Source organism: Adiantum capillus-veneris, chromosome 25 (assembly GCF_014529385.1).
Source record: "Adiantum capillus-veneris isolate H3 chromosome 25, ASM1452938v2, whole genome shotgun sequence".
NCBI lineage: Eukaryota > Viridiplantae > Streptophyta > Polypodiopsida > Polypodiales > Pteridaceae > Adiantum > Adiantum capillus-veneris.
This window is the reverse complement of record NC_140955.1, coordinates 64,141,137-64,163,076: the sequence shown is the minus strand read 5'-3', so window position 1 is coordinate 64,163,076 and position 21,940 is coordinate 64,141,137. Positions and strand designations below refer to the sequence as shown.

Here is a 21,940-nt window from a genome sequence, read left to right as displayed (position 1 = left end):
CATGTATCAACCTGCAGTTGATGTTTGTACTCCGTTCTGGTAAACTTTTTTGCCAAGAATTTGTCCAAATCTTCATTCTTTTCTTCAGTGCCTACGCCGAATTTCAACTTTTCTCTGTCTACCCACCGGGAAGTGTTATCCCTGTCAGATTCTCCGCGAGAACCCATGTGTAATCTGGGGTTCTTTATGACTTATGCCCTGTAAGACAGAGCGATGAAGACCGGAGCGCGCCCGATGCGCGATGTACGAAGGGTGGGAGAGGCTAATAAGTCCGGGGTTGCGGCACGAAGATTCTTTCACAAAAACCTGCGTGCTGCAAAAAGGATCGGATCCTCCGTAGAAGAAGAATCTTTCTGAGCTCCGATACCACTGTTACAGACTTGGGCAACCCAAGTCGAAAATCTGGCACGACACACGAGAGAATTACTTAAAATACTTCATAACTTTATCACACTTTAAAATTAGAGTCGACACGGCCCGGCATAGTTACGTGCCCAGAGGTATTGGCCTCAAAATCCGGTGCCCCTTTTGGTATTTCTTTTTATATTAGTGCTTGAGCAAAGTACAACACCCGCGGGACCTCTCCTCTCAGACTCTACGTCCAGATGCTCTGCAGAGTGAGGCCCCAAGGGTTCTTTTTATTCTTACAAGGGGTGCCCCAAAAGCAGAGCCCCTAAAAGCATTCAATTTAGAAGCAATAATCCCAAAAAGCATTTGCTTTCAAAAGCCAACGTTGGGGCTCCAGAAAAGCAGCCAACGTAAATGGTGGAAATCCATAGAGCCTGCCACGTGGCATGTCAACGCAATTCATGGAAATTCGTACTGCTATCCATGTCATCAAAAATTCGTACTGCTGTCCAAGTCGGCAGGACTGCCACGTCATCAATTTAAGACACTATGCGTTGTGGTCGCACTGTGCATAAAGAAATAAGCCAGCTATAGACACCTCGAGTGCATTTGAAAATTTGGCACTAGCCAAAAATTCATACTCTCAAACATGGAAAGTATGTCACAAATGTACACTATCTCATCAAAGGGCAAGCTCCTAACCAATGTCTCTTCGAATGCAATCATCCATTCAAACTCTGTGGGGAGTCACCATAGTGAACATCCTCCTCATGGTATGATGGACGCATGCCATCAGCCATACTATGTCAATATCCATGTATAGGGCAAGGACATCGAGACCTCTTTAGTCTCTTCAGTCTTTTCAACCTCTCGCTGAGTGTCATCTGAAGACTCAGGGCTTAGATTTCCCTGCAATGTTCTAAGTAGGTTAAGATAACGGTGAATCTATTAATGCGAAGGAAAATCCAGTGAAAAAGGTACAATGTTGATCCGATCAATGACTTTGAAAGGTCCATACCAACGTTGAATGAGCTTTGGGTAAAGTCATTCTTTTCCTTTCCTCTTGCGCAACCTTGCCTTTTCGAAACGAATTAAGATCCAATCACCCAATTTGATGTGGACTTGACGTCAATGCTTGTAAATAGCTCACTTTTGTTTCTCTTGAGACTTCTGCAAGTCGATTCGACCTTTATGTAAGCCAAATCCAAGTCCTAAACAAATTTGTCTGCCTCAAACGTCTTGTAGTTTGTGACTAGGATGATTGAGCTTGGCAAGTTCCCTCAATGATTTCGAATGAAGCTTTGTTTGTCAAGAAATAAATGGTGTTGTTGTAGGAGACTCAATCAATGGTAAGTAGCTCCATAAGTTCTTCTGTGGTTGGGTACATATCACTTCAAAGCTGAAGAAATGCTGAGTTTGCATTCTCGGATTGCCCATCAGTCTGAGGATGAAAGAAAGATGAGAACTTCAAAGTAGTGTTGAGGTTGTCGAATAGAGCTTTCCAAAAGAGACTCACCATACATGGATCTTGATCATGATAATAGATGATGGCACTCCATGCAGTCAAACGATATGATATAGGGAGAGAGTTGTGCCATCTAATCTGCTTGAATATTCTTCCTAACTAGAATGAAACGGGCCTCCTTGTTTGGAAAGTTCTCCATATCAGCACAAGCACATAGACCAAAGACTGAGGCTTCAGCCTGGGGAGAGCCCTCTTCTGTCCCTTCATCCCACTATACCAGCACCCCTCCCTAAAACACATGCACTGCAATAGGAGGGCAGGGCAAAGGAAAGGGCACCGAAGCTATGAGGGGAGTGTGAGGCAAGGGATGTTGAGGATGCAAGGGATGAAGCAACTATGTCCACTTGCACTGAGGATCTTGCAGGCTTCCAAAAATGATAATGCAGCAACTTACGCAAGTAAAAATGAGTCTGTCGTCAGCATTGATCAATATAGTTAATAAGGAGCTGGAAAACTTTTACCGGGCTTGAAATTGCAGGCAGTCTTACCTCTTCACAAACTCCCTTTGCAATCATCATGTCTGAACTGTCACCACAGATTTGATCATAGTCTAACGCACCGGTTACCTACGCAACATAAGAACCAAGACATGAGCTTCGTCAAGTTTCAAATCATCACATAGACATGGTAGATGTTGAAACCATACCTAAGGTCCATAGAGACTATAAAAGTTTAAGCCATGTGATTTCAAATCCTTTCAAAGCTTTCATGTATGACCAAAGCAAACCTCATACTTTACACATAATCTATCCAGCTCGTCATGGCTCCTAATTCTACCAACCTGACTACGTACTGCACACAGTGCCTCTAGAAGTTTTCTCCTCCTCCTGAAGCAGCATTGGATAACAAGCCAAACAACCCACTGCACCAGCTATCTCATTTTAGACTGTAGACAGCTCGGCAGCTAAATATAACAAAAAATGACGGTTCTGCCCTCACGACCTTGCCTAATCTTTGTTAAATAGCCAAGACATCACTATGTAAATAGTGTCGTCACATTGTATTTGTTAATGGCCACTTATCGTCAAAAGGGACAATGGTGCCAGCCAAGTTAGAGATGATAGCTCAGCGAGCACTTTGTTTGTTAGTGTAACCATACTGTCCTCGCATCTACAGGCTAGTCCTTTCCTTTTCTCCCACAAGAACAAACAGTGTCTACTTATAATCAGAATTGTGAACCAAACTAAAAAGGATTTCTGAAGGTCATACAGAAATATGTGCTACAAAACTGTAACCAGCTCAAATCTTTTCTCCAGCTCAAAACTTTTTTCTTGAGATTCTTGAATCATGTAAGCTCCAAGACTCATCAATCTGATTATTTAGTATGCATAGCGCTCTGCCTATAGCCAATACATCACCAAGCATTCCACCTTTCTTCTTTTAAAAAACGATCAAAATCTTCTTGTTAAGAGACACTCCATTTGATGAATTGTTGCTCAAGAATCTCTACGCAGCTCCTATCTCACAATACCTGTAGCGTCTTAGCACTAAAGATTATTTTGGCCCTCAAAGACGTTTAATGCAGCTCACTTTCTTACTTCGCAGATGGTTCTTTGCCTAACGCACTCATAGGATGGATAACACTGGCTCATGGTGGTGATGCTTGCAAGTGCACCTAATCCTTGCATAGTTTTGCTTCGCAACAGGTGCTAGATCAAATGATATGAATTCGGGTGGAAGAGAGTCTTTATCTACTGTGGTTCTTAGAGAAAAGAAGAGAAGTTATCTCAGTAAAACCACTTCATCTTAAGGAAAATGTCAAGGCCAGCCCGGGGTCCAAACAAAAATGGTAAAACTCGGTGCTCTTCTCTCTTGGCTTCGAAAAATTTTAGTATGATGTTACACTTTTCTTTGTCTTACCAGAACTACTCAGCTTTTGTAGAATTAAAAGTGAAGTGCTCATCATACACAGAGCTATCCTTCTCAAGACCACAACCAGTTTGAATTACTGGGTAATGGTTCTTCATGGGTAAGAGATAACATAGGAAGAGAAGTATTCAATGGGAAGTTTTTGTCTGTCTAGCCTTACATCCACAACTTTTGCTCCCTCACCCTTTCTTGTGTCTTTGAAAATTTTGTCTTCCTTTTCTGGCTGTTATTAAATCTGGTTCTATAGCACTCAATACACCTAGTTCATGTGTTACTTTCACAGGTTATGCAAAGCACACGATCATTTAGTGTCCATGTGATGTCAACATTGATCTTGAAGTTTTCTATGGAACCTCTTCGATGGCATTTCAGACATGGACTGACCTCCCGAAACCTCTGAAATCCTTTTCCATTCTGTAACTCTAAAAACTATGGTGGCTAGAATAGCAACATGTTGCTCAAGTGTTTTGAAAAATTGAATAAACAAGCAGAAACAAACATTCTTTGTTTGAGTTGTAGTGAAAAATTCAATTTTCAGTTATACATCGAAGACCTTACTGAACTACTTTATCTAATATCTGAAGCTTACCATATCATTCAGTGTGACAAGATCTTCCGTATGGATAGAGGAAATCTGCAAATAAGAGCATGATAATATGAAATCCAAATCGTTAAAATTAACAATCCATGCAGATACACTCCTGAGAAAAAACAATCAGATACTGAAGGGTGTACATACTTTCTGCCAAAGAAAAAAGGGCAAATAAAGAGGTGCTGTAAGGAAACAATTTACACCAACTATTTTGGAGTCGTTATTGCTGCAGTCATCATGATATGTTTGAAGCACTTACAGACTCTCTCCTTTTGTCAAAGAGCAACATGCCAGCATCCTCAAGAATAAAGAGTATGAAGCCAAAGGAAAGGTAAAACTTTGCCCCTTCATTAGCACTTCAAAATAGAGGGGGAAGCATAGAAGGAAAACTAGAACTCATTACTGTAGAACAGTTTTAACTTGTATCCAGCTTCACAATGGTTCCTATCTACCATTCTACTTTCTAAGACATACTTGTACCTTTGTGCTGCACAGTTTTTTTCATGTTATCAGAGATGTCTTAACTTTGTTCAAATTCCCAAAAGAAGAGAAATTCTCCATTGTCGGGATCTTTCTTTGTTTAAATGCACACCCTAGGCCTTAGGCTGATTGATTGACTATCTCAGTTGAGGCCCTACAGTCTCATTAGCATGAGACTTCTACAAAGGAAAAATCTTTCCAGTCTAAGGAAGTCTTTGCAAGAAGTCTTTTGCCACACTTTATGGCCTTTATAAGTGAGTCTAGGGGGTCACTTCTGTAGATCAGCTTGGAAGCAGAGATCGCTAATTGTAGGCATGGAGAAAGGATAATGAACTTTAGTCTTCATTTATAATAACAAGAATGATATTCTGAATAAAATCATGAGTAAAGGAATGAAAAGAGTGACATTCTGAACAAAGTTTTGAGTAAAGGAATTAAAAAACTCCAGAAACCCTAATGCTAAGCACATACTGCTCTATCTCATGTTGCCCCCTTGTCCATTCAGACACTATGCAACTATTCTATCCCATAAACTTACGTTGTGTCATTTTCTACCCACAAATCAGAGCAAAGCTCTTAACTTTATCTTTGAAACTATAATTGTCTATGAAAACTATAGGTGATGTTTTTTCTGATAAAAAGATAGAACCAAGCCTCTTTGTCTCTCATAAGCAGTACTAAAAATCCAATCACCTCCTTTACGATTGCTTAATCAAGGGCCTTCTTTATGTGTCATAACACAGGTATCTGTTGTTGAACAGTTTCAAAGCGACAAAAACTTAGGAGGCTAAAAGTTTTAGTTTCTGAAAAGCCTCAAATTCCTTATAATCCAATCAAGGATTGAAGAGTAACATTTTTTTCTGCAGAGAAATGTCAAACCTTTTGGATGAGATGGAGCTTTCGCATAGCCTGCTTATATTGTCTTTGGGACAAGCTGACTTCTACAATGTCTCGAAGGTGTAAGAACGAACCTATGGTCTGCAGAAAGGAAGGACGTGCACTTTATTTATGAGGTCAAGCCACTTGAATGATCATGAAACTTGTCCGTGAATTTGCACCATCTTGAAGTTATAATGCCACACATACCTTCAGCAACTGCTGCCAGTCATTTCGTGTTGACAAAGAGCTCGGGCTGGAAAATCGCTGCAAACATAAATTATTTACTGCTACACGTTTGGGGAATGTAGTTTACTTCTGATTTCCTCATCAAACTGCTTGTCCCTATCAAAAAATCTTTGAGAATGCTAAGATAGAAACAAAACAATTTCAAAAGCAGGTTCAGAAGAGAGATCTACAAAGAACAATGAGTGAAGTAACAGAGCTAGTGTCTCTTGTTGCTAATGCTGCTTTCACTTGTTGATTCCTTAGTTGGCAGTAATTTGTTTTTCCATTTAAAAATGTGAAATTTTAAAAGATATGGTTATCTGCTGCTTCTGGATGAAGTAATGTTAAAGCTTCTTTGCATTGAACTTTCTCTCATGCTCTGCATAGCGCTTAAGATGTATCATAACTGGGAAATCGATTAAATCAACAAAAAGTTCCTCTGACAGTCGGAACATTTTCCCTATTCCAGACTTCCCGATAACGACATGGACTCTGGAGAAAGACCTTAGCTGGGAGTTCTTCAGTACCCTGTGCCTCTGGTTCAGTGTTTTTGTGTTTTTAATCGGTGACCCGAGCCACCTGCAATAACGGTTCACATTTCCTGCTTGAGCTGATCCATACACTCAAAGGACAGTATGACAGGGCAAAGGGCAGCTCAAACAAGGCTGAGAGATGGCACCAGGCATTCATTAGTTTGAGATGGCCAGGACCTTTCTTCACAGTGAGGCATGGTTTTAACTGCACTTTGATACCACTATCATGTAAAGGAAAAATCCCTCTACATGAAGAGAGAGATGAACATGCATCCTGAAGCTCCACCCAACCAACTCCTTACGTAGCCAAGCCTTGCCCCCTACATATAAGATCCCTTACCATGTGTCACACACCTCCTAGGTTAGTTGCCCAATATCCTCCTAGGATAGATCCTAACCCTTAGGCTCATGGCCTTCAGGCTGGTGTTGTAGCCCATAAGGTAGATTCTAAAACTAATAGAAGCATCGTTTTTGCACACCAGGGGGGGGGGGGGGGGGGGGGGGAAACATTTCATAAACACCAAGACTAAAAATATTTTCAAAAAGCATAAGGAAATAGTGAAAATCTATAACAAAACAAATAATTTTTCACAACTATATATGAAACACTCACAACATTCAACTTACTCTGAATAGCAAAATCATAATGCACGTAAGCATTAGCTTTGCGACATACAAAAAACTAATAACACCTGACATAGTTCCTCCAAGCCAGGACTAAAAAATACAGTGACGTGGCTATCACTTGAATCAAGGGTGATGGTGGATGTGAACAGAAGAAGCTGTTGGGGATGTCGAAACAAGCATCAGCATCTGGCCATAATACAGACTAACCACCACTGCAGATGTCCAAAGGTCCTCTTTGATATACCATGAACATTCTCTCATGGGAAAAACCCACTCAGAGTTTGCAAGACATATTCACAGGATCCACCTTGTAAGCAACATAACACCGTAGTAATAAGTCTATTATCTGAAATCCAACAGAATGCTTTCCTACTGAAACGTCCATTACCTGATGACAATATCTATAGCTCTTGAGAGTCAAGAAAATTCTCCTCCTCTGCCGTTAAGAACATAGATAGTTAAGCAAGTTTACTTACCCTCAACAATCTGGGGATGTCCTTTATATGCCTCAAAGACTGATGAAATGCAGCAACAACTTCATCAAGATTGAGAAAAACTGCAATCTAAGAAGTGTTAGGGAATAAAATCTTTCTAAAAACGAATTGAGAGGCTGCTATCATATTCCAATGCAGGAGTGATCAAGGATACAAAGTCGAGCCTATCATTGACAACATCCAGGTCAAGTATAGGCCTCAAAAACCAGGTTCTGAGATCCATTGGCAGGAACCGTAACATAAACAGATTACATGTGAGCACAATCAAGTAAAGCAGAAAATGACCAATCCTATATTATATCATACAAGTTCTAATTATAGTGTCAATTTTTTTACCAAATGCACTATCTTTGACATAAAGATTGGCACACAGGCTTTCCTCTTTGAAATGGGTACTCTTCTATTACAACCACAAGCAACATTTCTCCTTTGGAACCTGGGGCCCAGGGCACCCTCCAGGCTTCTTGAAACTCAGACACAATGGCCATACGTTATTCGGCATATTCTCAATCCTCTACTTTCCATGCTTTCGCTGTAATCCTGTAAACAGTACATACACTCAATCCTCTACCCTCCATCTCTTCCTCTACTGCAGACACAGTGGACACAGTCCAAGTTGGTCATTACCCTTCACAGCATTTAAGATGCATCTACTGGCTCTTCAAGAGCAGCTAAGAAGTGGTGCTTCGGTTTTCTCATATCATGGGAGCAGAATTCCAAATTCCGCTGACTTTAAACTAGTCGTTTAGAGAATTTAGTGGCATTACTATTGGTTGTAGCACACTCCTCAAATATTCATAATAGGATGAACATAACTTTCTTTGTCCATATGTAAGTATTGTGCTAGTATCAGGGTAATGTAGCAGCCTATGGGACTATAAAAGGTCTAAGAAAAAGGTGGAGCCATGATGTTACCATGCTGCCACAGAATATCAGAGAAGCAATGCAGAGACTTTGTGGAATCTGTACAATAACGTTATACAGCTCTTTTCTCTCAAAGAAAAAGTTGGACCCTTATTGTAAAAGACCATGCTTCTGCAGCAGATCACTGAGGCAATGCAGAGACTTACTGACACGCCCCAAAAAATGTGGCAATGGCGCATCTTTGGCTTGCATCTGACATTTAAGCACGCATTTCTGAAGATGTATATAATTCATACATAGAATTTAAAAAGAGGAAAACAGCAGGGTGAGTACCCTCAGAAATTTGTGACAAGTCTCTTTGCAAAGTCAACTTCTCACCTTAACAGACGGCGCCCCATCAAAGTAGCACACTGAAATAAACCATGTTTTAAGGTAAAAATCAAAGCAAACGACCTAGTTGTACTAAAACACCAACATTACCTTGTCTGCAAAGTTCCCAAACAACGAAAACCTGGATAAAATGAAGAGTTATGAGATGCAGCATCCAGAATTTGCACAGTATCTAAAATTATGAGTTAGAAAGCACCATTAGAATATTACCCTTCTTTTGCTTTGCCAATGCCCATGTCACTTGGGTGTTTGTCAGTCTGGAATATTTGGAGTGCACCATAAGTGGCAAAATCCAGTGTTAAAAATTTATCCCTGTAATCAAGCACCAGCAATGGCTTCATTAGTTTTTTCATGAATCAATCAAGTAAAAAGACCCCACATTAACAACATTCAAACAACTCTGGAAGTATCGACATTATACATGGAGATTTCTGAGATACTGTGTATCTGAAGCATGTTAGTTTCATAGTCATTATGCTTTACAGGATCAATAAGCATCTCCTCTTGCAAAATCTCAAGAAGGCCTCCAGCAGCACGAACTTGCATTTCATTATTGAGATTCATCATGGACTTTAGCTGCAAAACTTTTCCGCACGCCTCAGCTTTAAGATCAATCAAAAAAAAAGTGCAAACAGTGTTGAATCCTCACTCCCTTTAGTGGCACACCCTCCAACAAACATAGGGGTGCTGAACCGAATCCATGTGCAAACTCTGTCATTTGACCACAAGTGCAAACAGTGTTGAATCCTCACTCAATCCATGTGCAAACTCTGTCATGCGACTCTTAAAATAAAAACAAATTGGAAGGCCTTGTGTGTCTTTTGTTCTTCACAAGACAATGAAGTGTTAACACTTTCCAAAAATGAAAAGAAAAAACTGTTTATAGAAGCTTTAGAAGCAACATTGCCTCTAGGATAAAAATAAGCCTTGTATACAAACACTGCAATTCAAACTTTATATGGGAAAGAGGATTTGCTTTTCCTAATTGAGATTTTTGCTCTCCCTTTTTCACCCTTTCTTTATTATAGATATTTCTTGGTTCATGGACCAAGATTTTTGGGGGCCAAAGTCTATGAAAGAAGCTGCAGCCTTCACACTGTCTCTGAATAATGACGTGGCTACCCTCATTGCCAGACGGAGACTGTACGGACAGCTACTGACATGGCAGCATGGCCATCATTTATGTGGCTGACGGTATGGAAGACTCTATGGACATGCTGAGGTAGCTGCTTTTTGCAGCTGCCCATGAATGGGCTGATTTGTGTCTTGCTTTGACAAGTTGTTTTTAGCGATTGTTTTGTGACTTTGTGGCCAAAAAGTGAGGACTGTGCTCTCTGTACGAGGGGTTGCCTCTGTGCGGTATGCTAAAGTCTCCCTTACACAAACGTCCCCTGGTGAACTCAGACAACAAAGTAGATACTCTGAAAGGAGAATCACAGTACACCCTAGGAGAACACTGAAGACACTAAGAAAACTGGAGCAACTCACTGTACTAGCGAAAACATTAGAGATAACCATACACATGCTGCTATGAGATATGGGAGGCCTGGTACAGGGAGGCAAGTACAAACTCCTATGGGTTATGGGAAACTGGGTCCTACACAGTTTATGGGATGTGCTAGATGTCAGCAAGGAGACCATTATCCCCACGGGCTGCAGCAGCCCACCTGACAGATGCAGCCGACACAGAGTCCCTTGTGAGGGATTTGCTGACGCACATCAACATGGCTATGTCAGTCGGCAGCCTCAATACGATTACGGACAGGTACTTCTATCAGGTGGCCGCTACTTGCACAGAGGGCCAGTTTGTAGAGAGCAGGGTACAATCGCCTTTAGTCCAAAAGGCTCCTACGATCGGTCTTATGGCTCCACCTCGACACAGGCAGGACTCTTTGAGTGCTGCAATGGCGACAGTGGCGACGACACTCTCTCTAGGTTGACACGATTGGAAGAGCGTAGCTCAGCATCATCGTGTTGTAGATATGCAGTTCTTTTTCAGATATCTTAGTACACAATGTCGTTTCCTTTCACAATTTTCAGTGTCTTCTTCCACCGAGATGTTGAGTGGGGCACCTTGTAGCAGGGCTTTGATGTCAAGTGCATAGGACAGGCAGTTACACTTACAATTGGTCTTGGGTTCACACTGGATGGATTCTCACCTGGGTAGTGACACGTGACAGACACAAGTGACAATCTAGCGGACACGGTGGCCAGTTCACCATCACAGATCGGAGATAGATGTAGCTGGATTGGGACATTTTGCTAGCCGTTATATGCGTAGTTGGTTCTAGTCGTCGAAGGCATCATACGTTCTATGAGTCTTGAGTCTCGTGTCTTGCGTCCAGCACCTCACATCTACACTCTCTCAGCACAATGGAGCCCCGACACCCCCATTGTACCTATGAGTCCTGGGCTTGGAGTTGAGTGTGCTGCCAGTTTGCCGAGTTCCATCGAGTTCTGAGTCTATTATTGTGTCTTTGAGTTTGCTTGTTCCATTGCTCTCTAGTGTTTTCTTTCTGTTGGAGTGAGATTTCATGCATATTGCACTGAGGAGCACCCAAAGTAGAGAGCACAATACACTTTTCCTACTACAGGAGACTATAGCAATGGACTTTATCTTTGATCTTCCAAAGACTCAAAGTGGGCACGATGGCATTAGGACAGTTATCAACCGATTCAGCAAACAGGCTCACTTTATTCCAGTAAAGAAGACAGTAAAAGCCGCCAAGCTATTTGTCTCACAGATTTTCAGATTACATGGTATGCTTGAATCTATCATGTCAGATAAAGATATCCGATTTACGAGTTTGTTTTGATGAGCAATATGGGAGAATATAGGCACACGGCTTAAATTCTCGTCCTTGTTTCATCCACAGGCATATGGGTATCAGAGATAACCAGCTTAGTGGTTTTAGACTTATTGAAGTTATACATCTCTGATCAAAAGACTCAGTGGCATATCAATTTGCCTTTGGTAGAGTTTGCTTACAACAACATAGTCCATACATCTAGAGCAAGACGCCATTTGAGATTGTTGAGGGTGTCAGAAAGGTTCCACTGATTTTGAGCACCAAGGATACTTTTGAAGCAGATCAGTATACACAAGATCTAGACACTGATTTTGCCCAAGGTAAGGGAGGCTTAGGAGAAGTTTCAAGCATGGCATAAGAAGGCAGCGGACAAGCATCAACGTGACTTGCAGTTGAAGGAAAATGATTGGGTGCTACTCAGGTTTGAGAAAGCACGATCACGAAAGCAAAAGGGTAAAGGAGAGAATTTTTCCAAAGCTAAGTATGAGATACTATGGACCCTTCCACGTACAGCAAAAGATAAATCATGTATCCTTCAGATTGAAGTTACCAGATACTTGGAAGATTCACAATGCATTCATGTGAGTCTATTGAGACCTTTCAAAGATGACGCACCAGTGGACATGGAGCCGAAAGATGAAATGACTGCAGCATTTTATCATAGTCACCTGAGGGGTGACGTGAATTTGATAGTAACAAGATTTATTAGATCTAGACATCCGTGAAAAGATCAGCACAATCTAGATGTGATTGCTAAATAAGTTACAATGATCATGATTCTCATCTAAGGTCTCAAGGGGAATAGTGATGTGAATGTTCAATGACTGTCGTCTTTCTGCGAGTGTTGGATATGTGTGATTTAGTACATTGGTACTTAAGAGTCGGTATCTATTGAACTAGTTTCTGTCTTATGTCTCTTTTTGCAAGCGTAATCGAGGACGATTACAATTCTTTCAAGAGGGGGTATGTCACAAACTGATGACGTGGTATGCACGTGGCATGGCCTAACTGACAGAACCCAGTCAAGGGGCCTAAAACCTAATGGAAGAAGCACAAGAAGTTTTACCAACTTGCAAATTCTGGCCGAGTGACCTAGAGAGGGTTAGGTTTAAAAACCTAACCCTACCTACTTATCGGAACTTGGCCGAGGAGCCTAAAACCCTTTAAATAAAGCAAGACCCACAAATTGTGTAAGGTTGATGACATGGCAACGCTATACAGATTTTGCGTTTCACACTGATTGCTGACGTGACAATTGTACGGATTTTCGCAAATTGTGCTATAGCGTTGGGGCACGCTAAGAGATAGGCCAAGGGCCTTTATAAGCGTACCAAGGCCTCTTCTCTTGGCAAATTGGCTTGGGAGCACTACGAGAGAGAGGACCCTCGGACATTATACTCTTGCAAAGTAATGATAAAGAAATACCGAAAGGAGCACGAGTGTTTGGGGCCAATGCATCTTGGCTCATAACTTCGTCGTGCCGTGTCGACTCTTCTCTTCTCTCTCTCTCCCTCTATTCAAGCGTATTCAGTTGTTTACAATTTCCTCACACGTGTTGCAATAAATATTTGCATTAGAGTGTCCAAGTCTAATACACCACCAATGAGGAGTCTCTTTGAAGCTATGTATTTGTAAGAGGTCCAGCCCCAGAAATCTTTGGTCATAAAAACAATGATACTCCTCTTTGAACAGGTAGTCGAAGGTCCTCTAATATCATAATAGGCGGTACATTGACATATGTAGTGCTCCTCTGTCTCTGGCTCATGTTGGCATACCTGACAAATTCTCTCCACTGGTGGTACTCTCCTGTGTCTGACTACCTCTATCTTGAGTTGGTGTAAAGAAGTGTGGATCTCTCCAATGGCACATCTCATGCCCTCTGATAGGTGTGTCTGTCATGAGGACGTGGCAACTGTTAACTATGTCACGAGGACATAGCAATTGCTAACCTTAGTTGTTGGTTTCTTTCCAATGATTTTTGTTTTATTTTTGAGACCCTCTCTTTGACGTTGCAAATGGTCGGACATTGTACGGCCAATGTGAACGGTAGTTTCACCCGCAGACAGGAAGTTGGTCGGCACTGGAATTCGTATAGTAAAAGAATGTCTAGGCTCAATTCCAGATCATGTAGGTCCCCCCGTCGCACTTAGCAAGTTGGTGGATACTAGGAAGTGAACTCAATAAAGGCACAAAGCCAAGGTTGCGTTACCAAAGGAAAGTACCCGACAGTTGGGCCACATTGCATTTTTGGATGCGGTCCCCATGGGTATTGATGGTCAAAAGACGCATCTCCTAAAAGTTACGAAACTGCTATTTTGGGCCACGAAATCTGTTCACGTCGTTACCTCCAGAATCACAAGGGAAACATTTTAGAACTTTGCTACAAAGTCAATTGGGCAACCAATCGGGAGATTTTTAAGCGGCAACCCCGAAACGGGAAATTGCTTGTAGTACAGTTCCCTCTTGCAAAAGAAGTAGTGTTGAATTCTAAGCTAGGAGAGAGCTCATTTGCAGGCTGCCACAGGTTAAGAGCTATTGACTGCAAGCTTTCCCTCTCATGTACAGTGTGGTGCAAGAAGTCATGTCCTACACACCTCACACTGCTCTCTCTCTTCCCTACGTCCAATAATGTGATGCCCCACAAGAGGGCTCTTCATTTGACTCATGTACAACTGTGTGGTTATATGCGTTTTTGTTGAGGCAAGAGCCTCTCTGAGCAAGAATAGGAGTAGCTAACTGCTGCTCCAAAAGCAGGCACCGGTGAGGGTGATAACCTCACCAAACAGGTGTGTTTTCAGTGCTAGTTATACACTGAATTTTGACTCTTTTTCAACGAAACAAATGCCACAACCATTGGGAACAAAGCCCTAGTGTTAGAGGACAGTTCGGGGACTGTTGAGGGCTGAAAACAAGGCAAAAACCAGTAAATACAACGTGCTGAATTTACTGTTTTTGGGCAGAAATCAGAGGGTTCATGCCACTGGAAGTGAGTTCCAGCAAGGGAATTGGTTTCGGGCAAGTTTTGTAGCTGTTATGATGCCAAAATTTTGACAGAAAAGGTGGTATCTAGCTGGATACAAGCCAAGAATTCCCGGGACTCTTCTTTGTAATTACCCTCTTAAAGAATAAAGAAATACCGAAAGGGGCGCCAATTTTGGGGCCTACAAGTTGTCAGGGTCTGCTTGGAGCATTCTAGCTTCTGAGCCATGTGTGTGCTTAAGTGTTAATTCCCGTCACAGGTTACCTTTGCAAGTTCTCTCTGTGTGTGTCTAAAGTAAAGAATTTTGGATGAAAGCCAAAGTCTACCGCCCCACGGGCCGGTTTCAGGTTCCGTTGCCGGGACATCAATCACTTTTTCCTCAAGAAGTGAGACTCGGTTGTTTTGGGTAAAGACACAAAGTACGGGAATGCGGGATTACACTATGGCCGACAAGCAGAAAGGCATTATGGAAGAGGGTTCCTCTTTGAAGGATAGACGGGAAATTCCTATGGTGTTCGAGATTGGCGAGAGCTCACGACCACGCCTATCTGTACCTCCTATTGATGTGAATGTCCCTCCAGTACAGGGCTTTATGACTGGGCAACTTGAGGATGATGCGTTCAGGACTCAGTTAGTTGCCGCAGTGAATGTGTTTTCGCAACTGGTGAAGAACCCAAGGTTTATGGAGTTCTTGCAAGCGCCACCAGTGCCACAGCAAAATAGGCAACCTACACCGCGAAAGAGCTTGTTGAGACTCAAGCCCAAGTACTTCATGCGTCTCAGCAAGATAGGGAACACTCGCATGTTGCGGAGTCAGGGGCTCCAAAACAGAATCCTCCCGTCCTTGAACAGGTGGTTAGGACGTCTATTCCATAGGCTATGCCAGTTCAGCACGCCACCTTTCAGAGCCCGCATGCTGTCTTGAATTGACAAGGTACTAGATACCAGGCAATGCACCTAGTTTTTCCACCACCCACGGTACATCCTGGGTATTTCGAGGGTAGATCATTGTTCCAGAGCATGGCTGGTTATGCGGTTGGAAGTCAATTGTACATGCCAAGAACAGTGTTTGGGGGTATGCAAGGCATGATGTCAAACCCCATGTATGGTAGCATCGGCATGCAGCAAGGTTTTCAGAGCAACCACGGCCAGTTTGGGGTGCCACAAGGCCATTTTGGCATGGCTGGTTTTTCTGGATAGCAGCCAAATATGGCCCCTTTGACGCAAAATGATAATGGCCAAGATGTACCGATGATGCCTACTACAGTGCCCATGTTGCAGACAATTCCCTATGACAATTTGGGGGCACTGGAAAAGCCAAAAGCTTACAAAGAAGGTGGTGCAACTGTAAAGTTTACCACTTTCAGCGGCTTCGTGGATAAGGCAAAGGCTCTCACTTTCCTCAAGCAGTTTGATACAGCTCATGCAAGAGGGAATTTTACAGAGGCCTTTAAGGTTAGGAAAGCACTCTCTTGAAGGACAATGCGCTTACATGGTGGACGACATTGTTAATGCAAGGACAGGAACCCGTCACTTGAGTCTACTTCAAGCAAATGTTTGCATCCGCTTGGCTGTCAAATGAATTTGAAGCCGACGTCATGACAGATTGGCACCAACTTATTTCGGCTACATGCAAGAGCTTGTTGGAGTACAATCGAAGGTTTTGTAAAGCGTTACTCTCAGTGACCTCCTATAGATTTGTGCCATTGACAGAGCAGATAGAGAAGTATTGTTATGGGCTGCCTAAAGGGCTTGGGACTACTGTACCAAGAACAGAGTAACTACCCTCACCAAGCTCATGGAAGTTGCTAACACTGGTCTTGCCTTGTTGAAAGGAGAGGACAGTGGATTTCCGAGCAACGAGAAAGGAGGGCAGCAAAAGAAAAAGTCAGCAAAGAAGCCCTTTGTGAAAAGGGCTCCTGAAGCGTCACAAGGGTCAAAAAAGGCCACCAAACGGAAAAGGAAGCCTTTTGTGCATAAGTTGCTCGAGGAAAAGAAGGTCTTAATTGCTGAAAACAAATGCTTTATATGCGAGCAGCCTGGTCACTTTGCTACCAATTGTCCACAAAGGAAAAGACCAGCTGACTCAGATGATAAAGAGGACCAGAAAGGCAAGAAGCCTAAACCCACGGCAGGTTTGGTGCCAGATATGGTGGGTGACAGGCCCAGTACAGATGCCAGCGAGTGATGCAAAGCATGGGGCAAAGTTAGAGATCAAACGACACTCATCTTCTTTGATCCAAGTGCCAAAGCAAACTTTATCTCACCAAAGTTAGCTATGAAGCGGGGCATCAGAGCTGAAGAGATGGGGTACACGACAGAGGCAAGGTTGGCATGTCTTGGCCACTCAGAGTGTGTTACTCCCATTATTGGAAAGCTAAGTGTACATATTCAGTCATATGTAGACACAAAAGAATTTTTATATCATGCCACTAGAAGGGTGCGATGCGCTACTTGGAATTCCGTGGATGTTTAGAATACATGGTGTGCTGGATGCCTTCGGCAAGACAATCACCCTTGCATAGGGGCAAAACTCATGTTTTGGATGTAAAGCTTAAAGAGGAGTCTGTCCCTATTGTATCTGCTTCGGCTATCACTTATGTAATAAAGAATCATCTTTCTGTGTAGTTGATTTTTGCACGTGATGTCTCAAATAATTGTCAGTCAAATTTATCTATGCTAGATAAAGAAAGGTCAACATTTTTGCAAGAATTTAGTGACTGTTTTTCTAATTCATTACCGTCGCAAGTGCCGCCAGAGAGACTTGACCATCGGATAGATTTGGTGCCAAGGTGTACCCCACCAAATAGACCTCCCTACAGGGTTAGCGCGGCGCAACAGAAAGAGATTATGGGCCAGGTTGAGGAGTTATTAGAGAAGGGGCTGATTCAGCCTAGTTCTTCACCCTTTTGCTCCCCAGTGCTCCTAATACAGAAAGAGGACGGCTCATGGCACATGTGTATTGATTACCATGTGTTGAATAAGAATACCATCAAGAATAGGTTTCCTATTCCTAGGATTGATGATATTCTCGATCATTTAGAGGGTGCTGCAATTTTCAGCAGGATAGACCTTAAGAGTGGGTACCATCAGATTTGTATAAGGCTAGAGGATGTGCACAAGACTGCGTTTAGAAAGACATTTGGTCTTTATGAGTTTCTAGTGGTGCCATTTCGGCTAACAAATGCTCCTGCCACGTTCAACAGAATGATGGACTGGATTTTCCGCTCGCATCAACAGTTTGTTGGGATGTTCTTCGATGACATGATAGTCTACTCGAAGAATGAAGAGGAGCATAGGCACCACTTGACCATTGTGTTCGAAGAGCTGCGCAATCACAGGCTACTTGTCAATCCTAAGAAAAGTGAATTCTTCCTGGAAGAGATCCACTTTCTTGGCCACATAGTCTCAAAGGATGGTGTAAGAATGGATCCCGCAAAGGTCGAAGCTATTAAGACATGGCCAGACTTGAAGATTGTGCACGATGTCAGAAGCCTATTGGGATTGTGTTCCTACTATAGAAGGTTTATCAGGAATTTTGCAGAGATAGCATCACCTCTTCACGCTTTGCAAAAGAAAGAGGTCACTTTCAGATGGACCCAAAAAGAGATTTCAGCTTTTAGTCTCTTAAAGGAAAAGTTGACTTCAGATCTAGTAATTGTTTTGCCCGATCTCAAGAAGTCATTTGTGGTCCAGTGTGACGCGTGTGGCAGTAGCATCAGAGCACTGCTAATGCAAGATGGACGGGTAGTAGCTTATGAAAGTCGAATTTTGCAAGGGCCAGAGAAGACTACGCAAGCCTATGAGAAAGAGCTCTTGGCCGTGATTCATGCGCTTTCTAGTTGGAAGCACTACCTTTTAGGTGTTGATTTTGTTGTCCAAATAGACCATCAGACCTTGCGATACTTCTTGATACAATCAAAGCTATCCGAAAAGCATATGCAATGGGCAAACGTTTTTTCTATGTTCCACTTCCAAATTATGCATGTGGAAGGCAAGAAGAATGTTGTGGCTGATGCGTTAAGGAAGCCACAAATTTCAGTTGTGTCAATTCCTTATCATCATGAGTTGGATGACATGAAGGAACAGTATGCTACTGATGATGACTTTGCAAGGATCTTTGAACAGTTGCAAGAGGGGCAACATCATGAGCACTACCTCCTCAGAGATGGTTTTATGATGATGCATGGCAAACTTTGTGTCACTATGCCATTGCGACATAAGGTCATGAAAGAGAGTCACGTCCCACCGTATGCAGGGCATCGTGGTATTGATACAACAGTTAAAGCGGTAGAGACATTCTTTTATTGGCCTACCTTGAGGAGAGATGTGGATGCCTTTGTGCGAGCATGCGTGATTTGCCAAAAGGTCAAGTTTGACAGGCAAAAGGCACCAAGGCTGTTACAACCACTGCCGATTCCGGATAAGCCATGGGAAAGCATTGCTATGGACTTTATTATCTTTGATCTTCCAAGAACCCCAACAGGGAATGATGGTATATGGACCGTTATTTGCAGGTTCAGCAAGCAGGCCCATTTTATCCCTGTCAGGAAGAAGATAAAATCTGATCAGATGGCACGCTTGCTCATGTACAATGTGTTTAAGTACCATGGTATGCCACAATCGATTGTCAATGATCATGATCCTCGCATGACAAGTTTGTTCTGGACAGGATTGTTTGAGAACATGGGCACTACGCTCAAGTTCTCATCTTCGTTTCATCCACAAACTGATGGAAGAGGCTAATTCTATTGTCTTAGATCTGTTGAAATGCTATGTGTCAGATAATAAGAGCAAGTGGGAACAATATTTTCCTATGCTTGAGTATGCATACAATAATACAATGCATTCGTCGACTGGCAAGGCACCTTTCGAGATTGTTGAAGGCGGCAAATAAGTTCCTCCCATTTTGCATACAAAGGACAAGATCTTTGAGGCAGATCGATATGTTGAGAACATGGATGAAATGAAAGAAAATTAAAGTTGCCTTGGAGAAGACTCGGGCAAAACAGAAAAAGGCGTCACCGTCGTGAATTGTTGTTATCACTTGGTGATTGGATTCTGTTAAGGTTCGAAAAGGCAAGGTTAGAGAAGATGAAGGGCAAGGAACGGTTGTTTCCTAAGCTCAGCATGCGTTACTATGGGCCTTTTCAAGTGCTTGACAAGATCAACGATGTGGCTTACAAGCTGAAATTGCCTAATGCACGGAAGATCCATAATGCGTTTCACGTGAGTCTTCTAAGACCCTTCACGGGTGATGTGCCAGAAGATATGCCAGATGAGGATCAGCCAAAAGTTGAGGAACTTGATGAGATCCGGATACCTGAGCAAGTTTTGGCACATAAAGACAGAAAAGTTAAAGGACAGGTTCCAAGACGCTACTTGGTGAAGTTCAAGAATTATCCACCTATGGATGCAAAGTGGATGGAAGAGCATGAACTATCAAAGTTACCAAATGTATTGCAGCTTTACCTTGAAGCCTTTGGGTTACAGCCTACTTATGCCCCAACCCAACGTGTGCAAAGGAGGGGTAATGATAGAGCTAGTACACCAAGTGTACATATGAATTCAGTGTAATAAATGGAAATGATAAAAGTATGAAGGTCTCATTAAGTCATTTGTATCTATGTGTTACGACCTTTCTTGCGGATACATACGATGATAAAAGAGTGCTAATAACACAAGATCATCCGTGGCGTGTATTTGTGGTATGCAATCGAGGACGTTTGCGATTTCAAGAGGGGAGTATGTCAAGAGGACGTGGAAATTGTTAACTATGTCATGAGGACGTTGCAATTGCTAACCTTAGTTAGTTGTTGGTTTCTTTCCAATGATTTTTGTTTTATTTTTGAGACCCTCTTTTTGAAGTTGCAGACGGTCGGACATTGTACGGCCAATGTGAACAGTAGTTTCACCCGCAGACGGGAACTTGGTCGGCACTGGAATTCGTATAGTAAAAGGATGTCTAGGCTCAGTTCTATATCATGTAGGTCCCCCCATCGCAATTAGCAAGTTGGTGGATACTAGGAAGTGAACTCAATAAAGGCGCAAAGCCAAGGTGGAGTCACCAAAGGAAAGTACCCGACATTTGGGCCACATTGCATCTTTGGATGTGGTCCCCATGGGGATAGATGGTCAGAAGACCAATGGGAGCCTAACGGAAGCATCTCCTAAAAATTAGGAAACTGCTATTTTGGGCCACAAAATCTGTTCGCGTCATTACCTCCGGAATGACAAGGGAAACATTTTAGAACTCTGCTGCAAAGTCAACTGGGCAGCCAGTCCGAAGCTTTTTAAGCGGCAACCCCGAAACGGGAAATTGCTTGTAAACGTACCAAGTGGCACATTTTAGTACACTTTCCTCTTGCACAAGAAGTAGCGCTGAATTTTAAGCTCAGAGAGAGCTCATTTGCAGGCTGCCACAGGTTAAGAGCTATTGACTGCAAGCTTTCCCTCTCATGTACAGTGTGGTGCAAGAAGTCATGTCATGCACACCTCACACTGCTCTCTCTCTCTTCCCTACGTGCAGTAATGTGATGCCCCACAAGCGGGCTCTTCATTTGACTCATGTACAGCTATGTGGTTATATGATTTTTTGTTGAGGCAAGAGCCTCTCTGAGCAGGAACGGGAGTAGCTAATTGCTGCTCCAAAAGCAGGCACCAGTGAGGGTGATAACCTCACCGTACAGGTGTGTTTTCAGCGTTGGTTAGGCACTGAATTTTGACTGTTTTTCAGCCAAACAGATGCCAGAACCATTGGGAACAGTGCCCCACTGTTAGAGGACAGTTCAAGGACTGTTAAGGGCTGAAAACAGGGCAAAAACCAGTAAACACAGCGTGCTGAATTTACTGTTTTTGGGCAGAAATCAGAGAATTTATGCCACTGGAAGTGAGTTCCAGCAAGGGAATTGGTTTTGGGCACGTTTTGGGGCTGTTATGCTGGCGAGAACAGGTGGTATTTGGCTAGATACAGGCAAAGAATTCCCAGGACTCTTCTTTGTAATTACCCTCTTAAAGAATAAAGAAATACTGAAAGGGGCGCCAACTTTGGGGCCTACAAGTTGTCGGTGTTTGCTCGGACCATTTTAGCTTTCGATCCGTGTGTGTGCTTAAGTGTTAATTCCAATCACAGGCTACCTTTGCAAATTCTCTCTGTGTGTGTCTAAAGTAAAGAATTTCGAGTGGAATCCAAAGCCTACCGCCCCACGGGCCGATTTCAGTGTCCATGTATCTGGGTCGTACTATGAGACCATCATCTGTAGTATGAAGAAAATTTCCCGGTAGAAAGCCATCTTTGTTCTTAGTGCTTGTGAGGGCTCTAGAC

The 21,940-nt window shown here is 42.6% G+C and overlaps 1 protein-coding gene and 1 long non-coding RNA gene across 7 annotated transcripts in view; one reads left to right on the top strand and one right to left on the bottom strand.

Annotated features, from left to right (window-relative positions):
* MSH5 (MUTS-homolog 5) overlaps positions 1–21,940 on the bottom strand; it is a 246,404-nt gene that overhangs the window by 159,378 nt on the left and 65,086 nt on the right. For all 6 annotated transcript variants that reach the window (XR_015186333.1, XR_015186334.1, XR_015186335.1 and 3 more), the window contains 10 exons: positions 9,248–9,402; positions 9,037–9,138; positions 8,917–8,947; positions 8,815–8,846; positions 7,727–7,784; positions 7,555–7,641; positions 5,901–5,957; positions 5,694–5,792; positions 4,332–4,376; positions 2,362–2,439 (listed from right to left, as the gene is read on the bottom strand). Coding sequence is in view for 3 of the 6 variants with exons in the window: in XM_086499439.1 (XP_086355565.1) it covers positions 2,362–2,439; positions 4,332–4,376; positions 5,694–5,792; positions 5,901–5,957; positions 7,555–7,641; positions 7,727–7,784; positions 8,815–8,846; positions 8,917–8,947; positions 9,037–9,138; positions 9,248–9,402 (744 nt within the window). In the remaining 3 variants the exon portion in view is untranslated. The remainder of the gene's footprint in view (positions 1–2,361; positions 2,440–4,331; positions 4,377–5,693; positions 5,793–5,900; positions 5,958–7,554; positions 7,642–7,726; positions 7,785–8,814; positions 8,847–8,916; positions 8,948–9,036; positions 9,139–9,247; positions 9,403–21,940) is intronic.
* Positions 2,448–5,813, top strand: LOC147425002 (uncharacterized). The gene is made up of 3 exons (XR_015186336.1): positions 2,448–3,662; positions 4,436–4,665; positions 5,681–5,813. It is a non-coding gene; the product is annotated as an uncharacterized LOC147425002 (long non-coding RNA).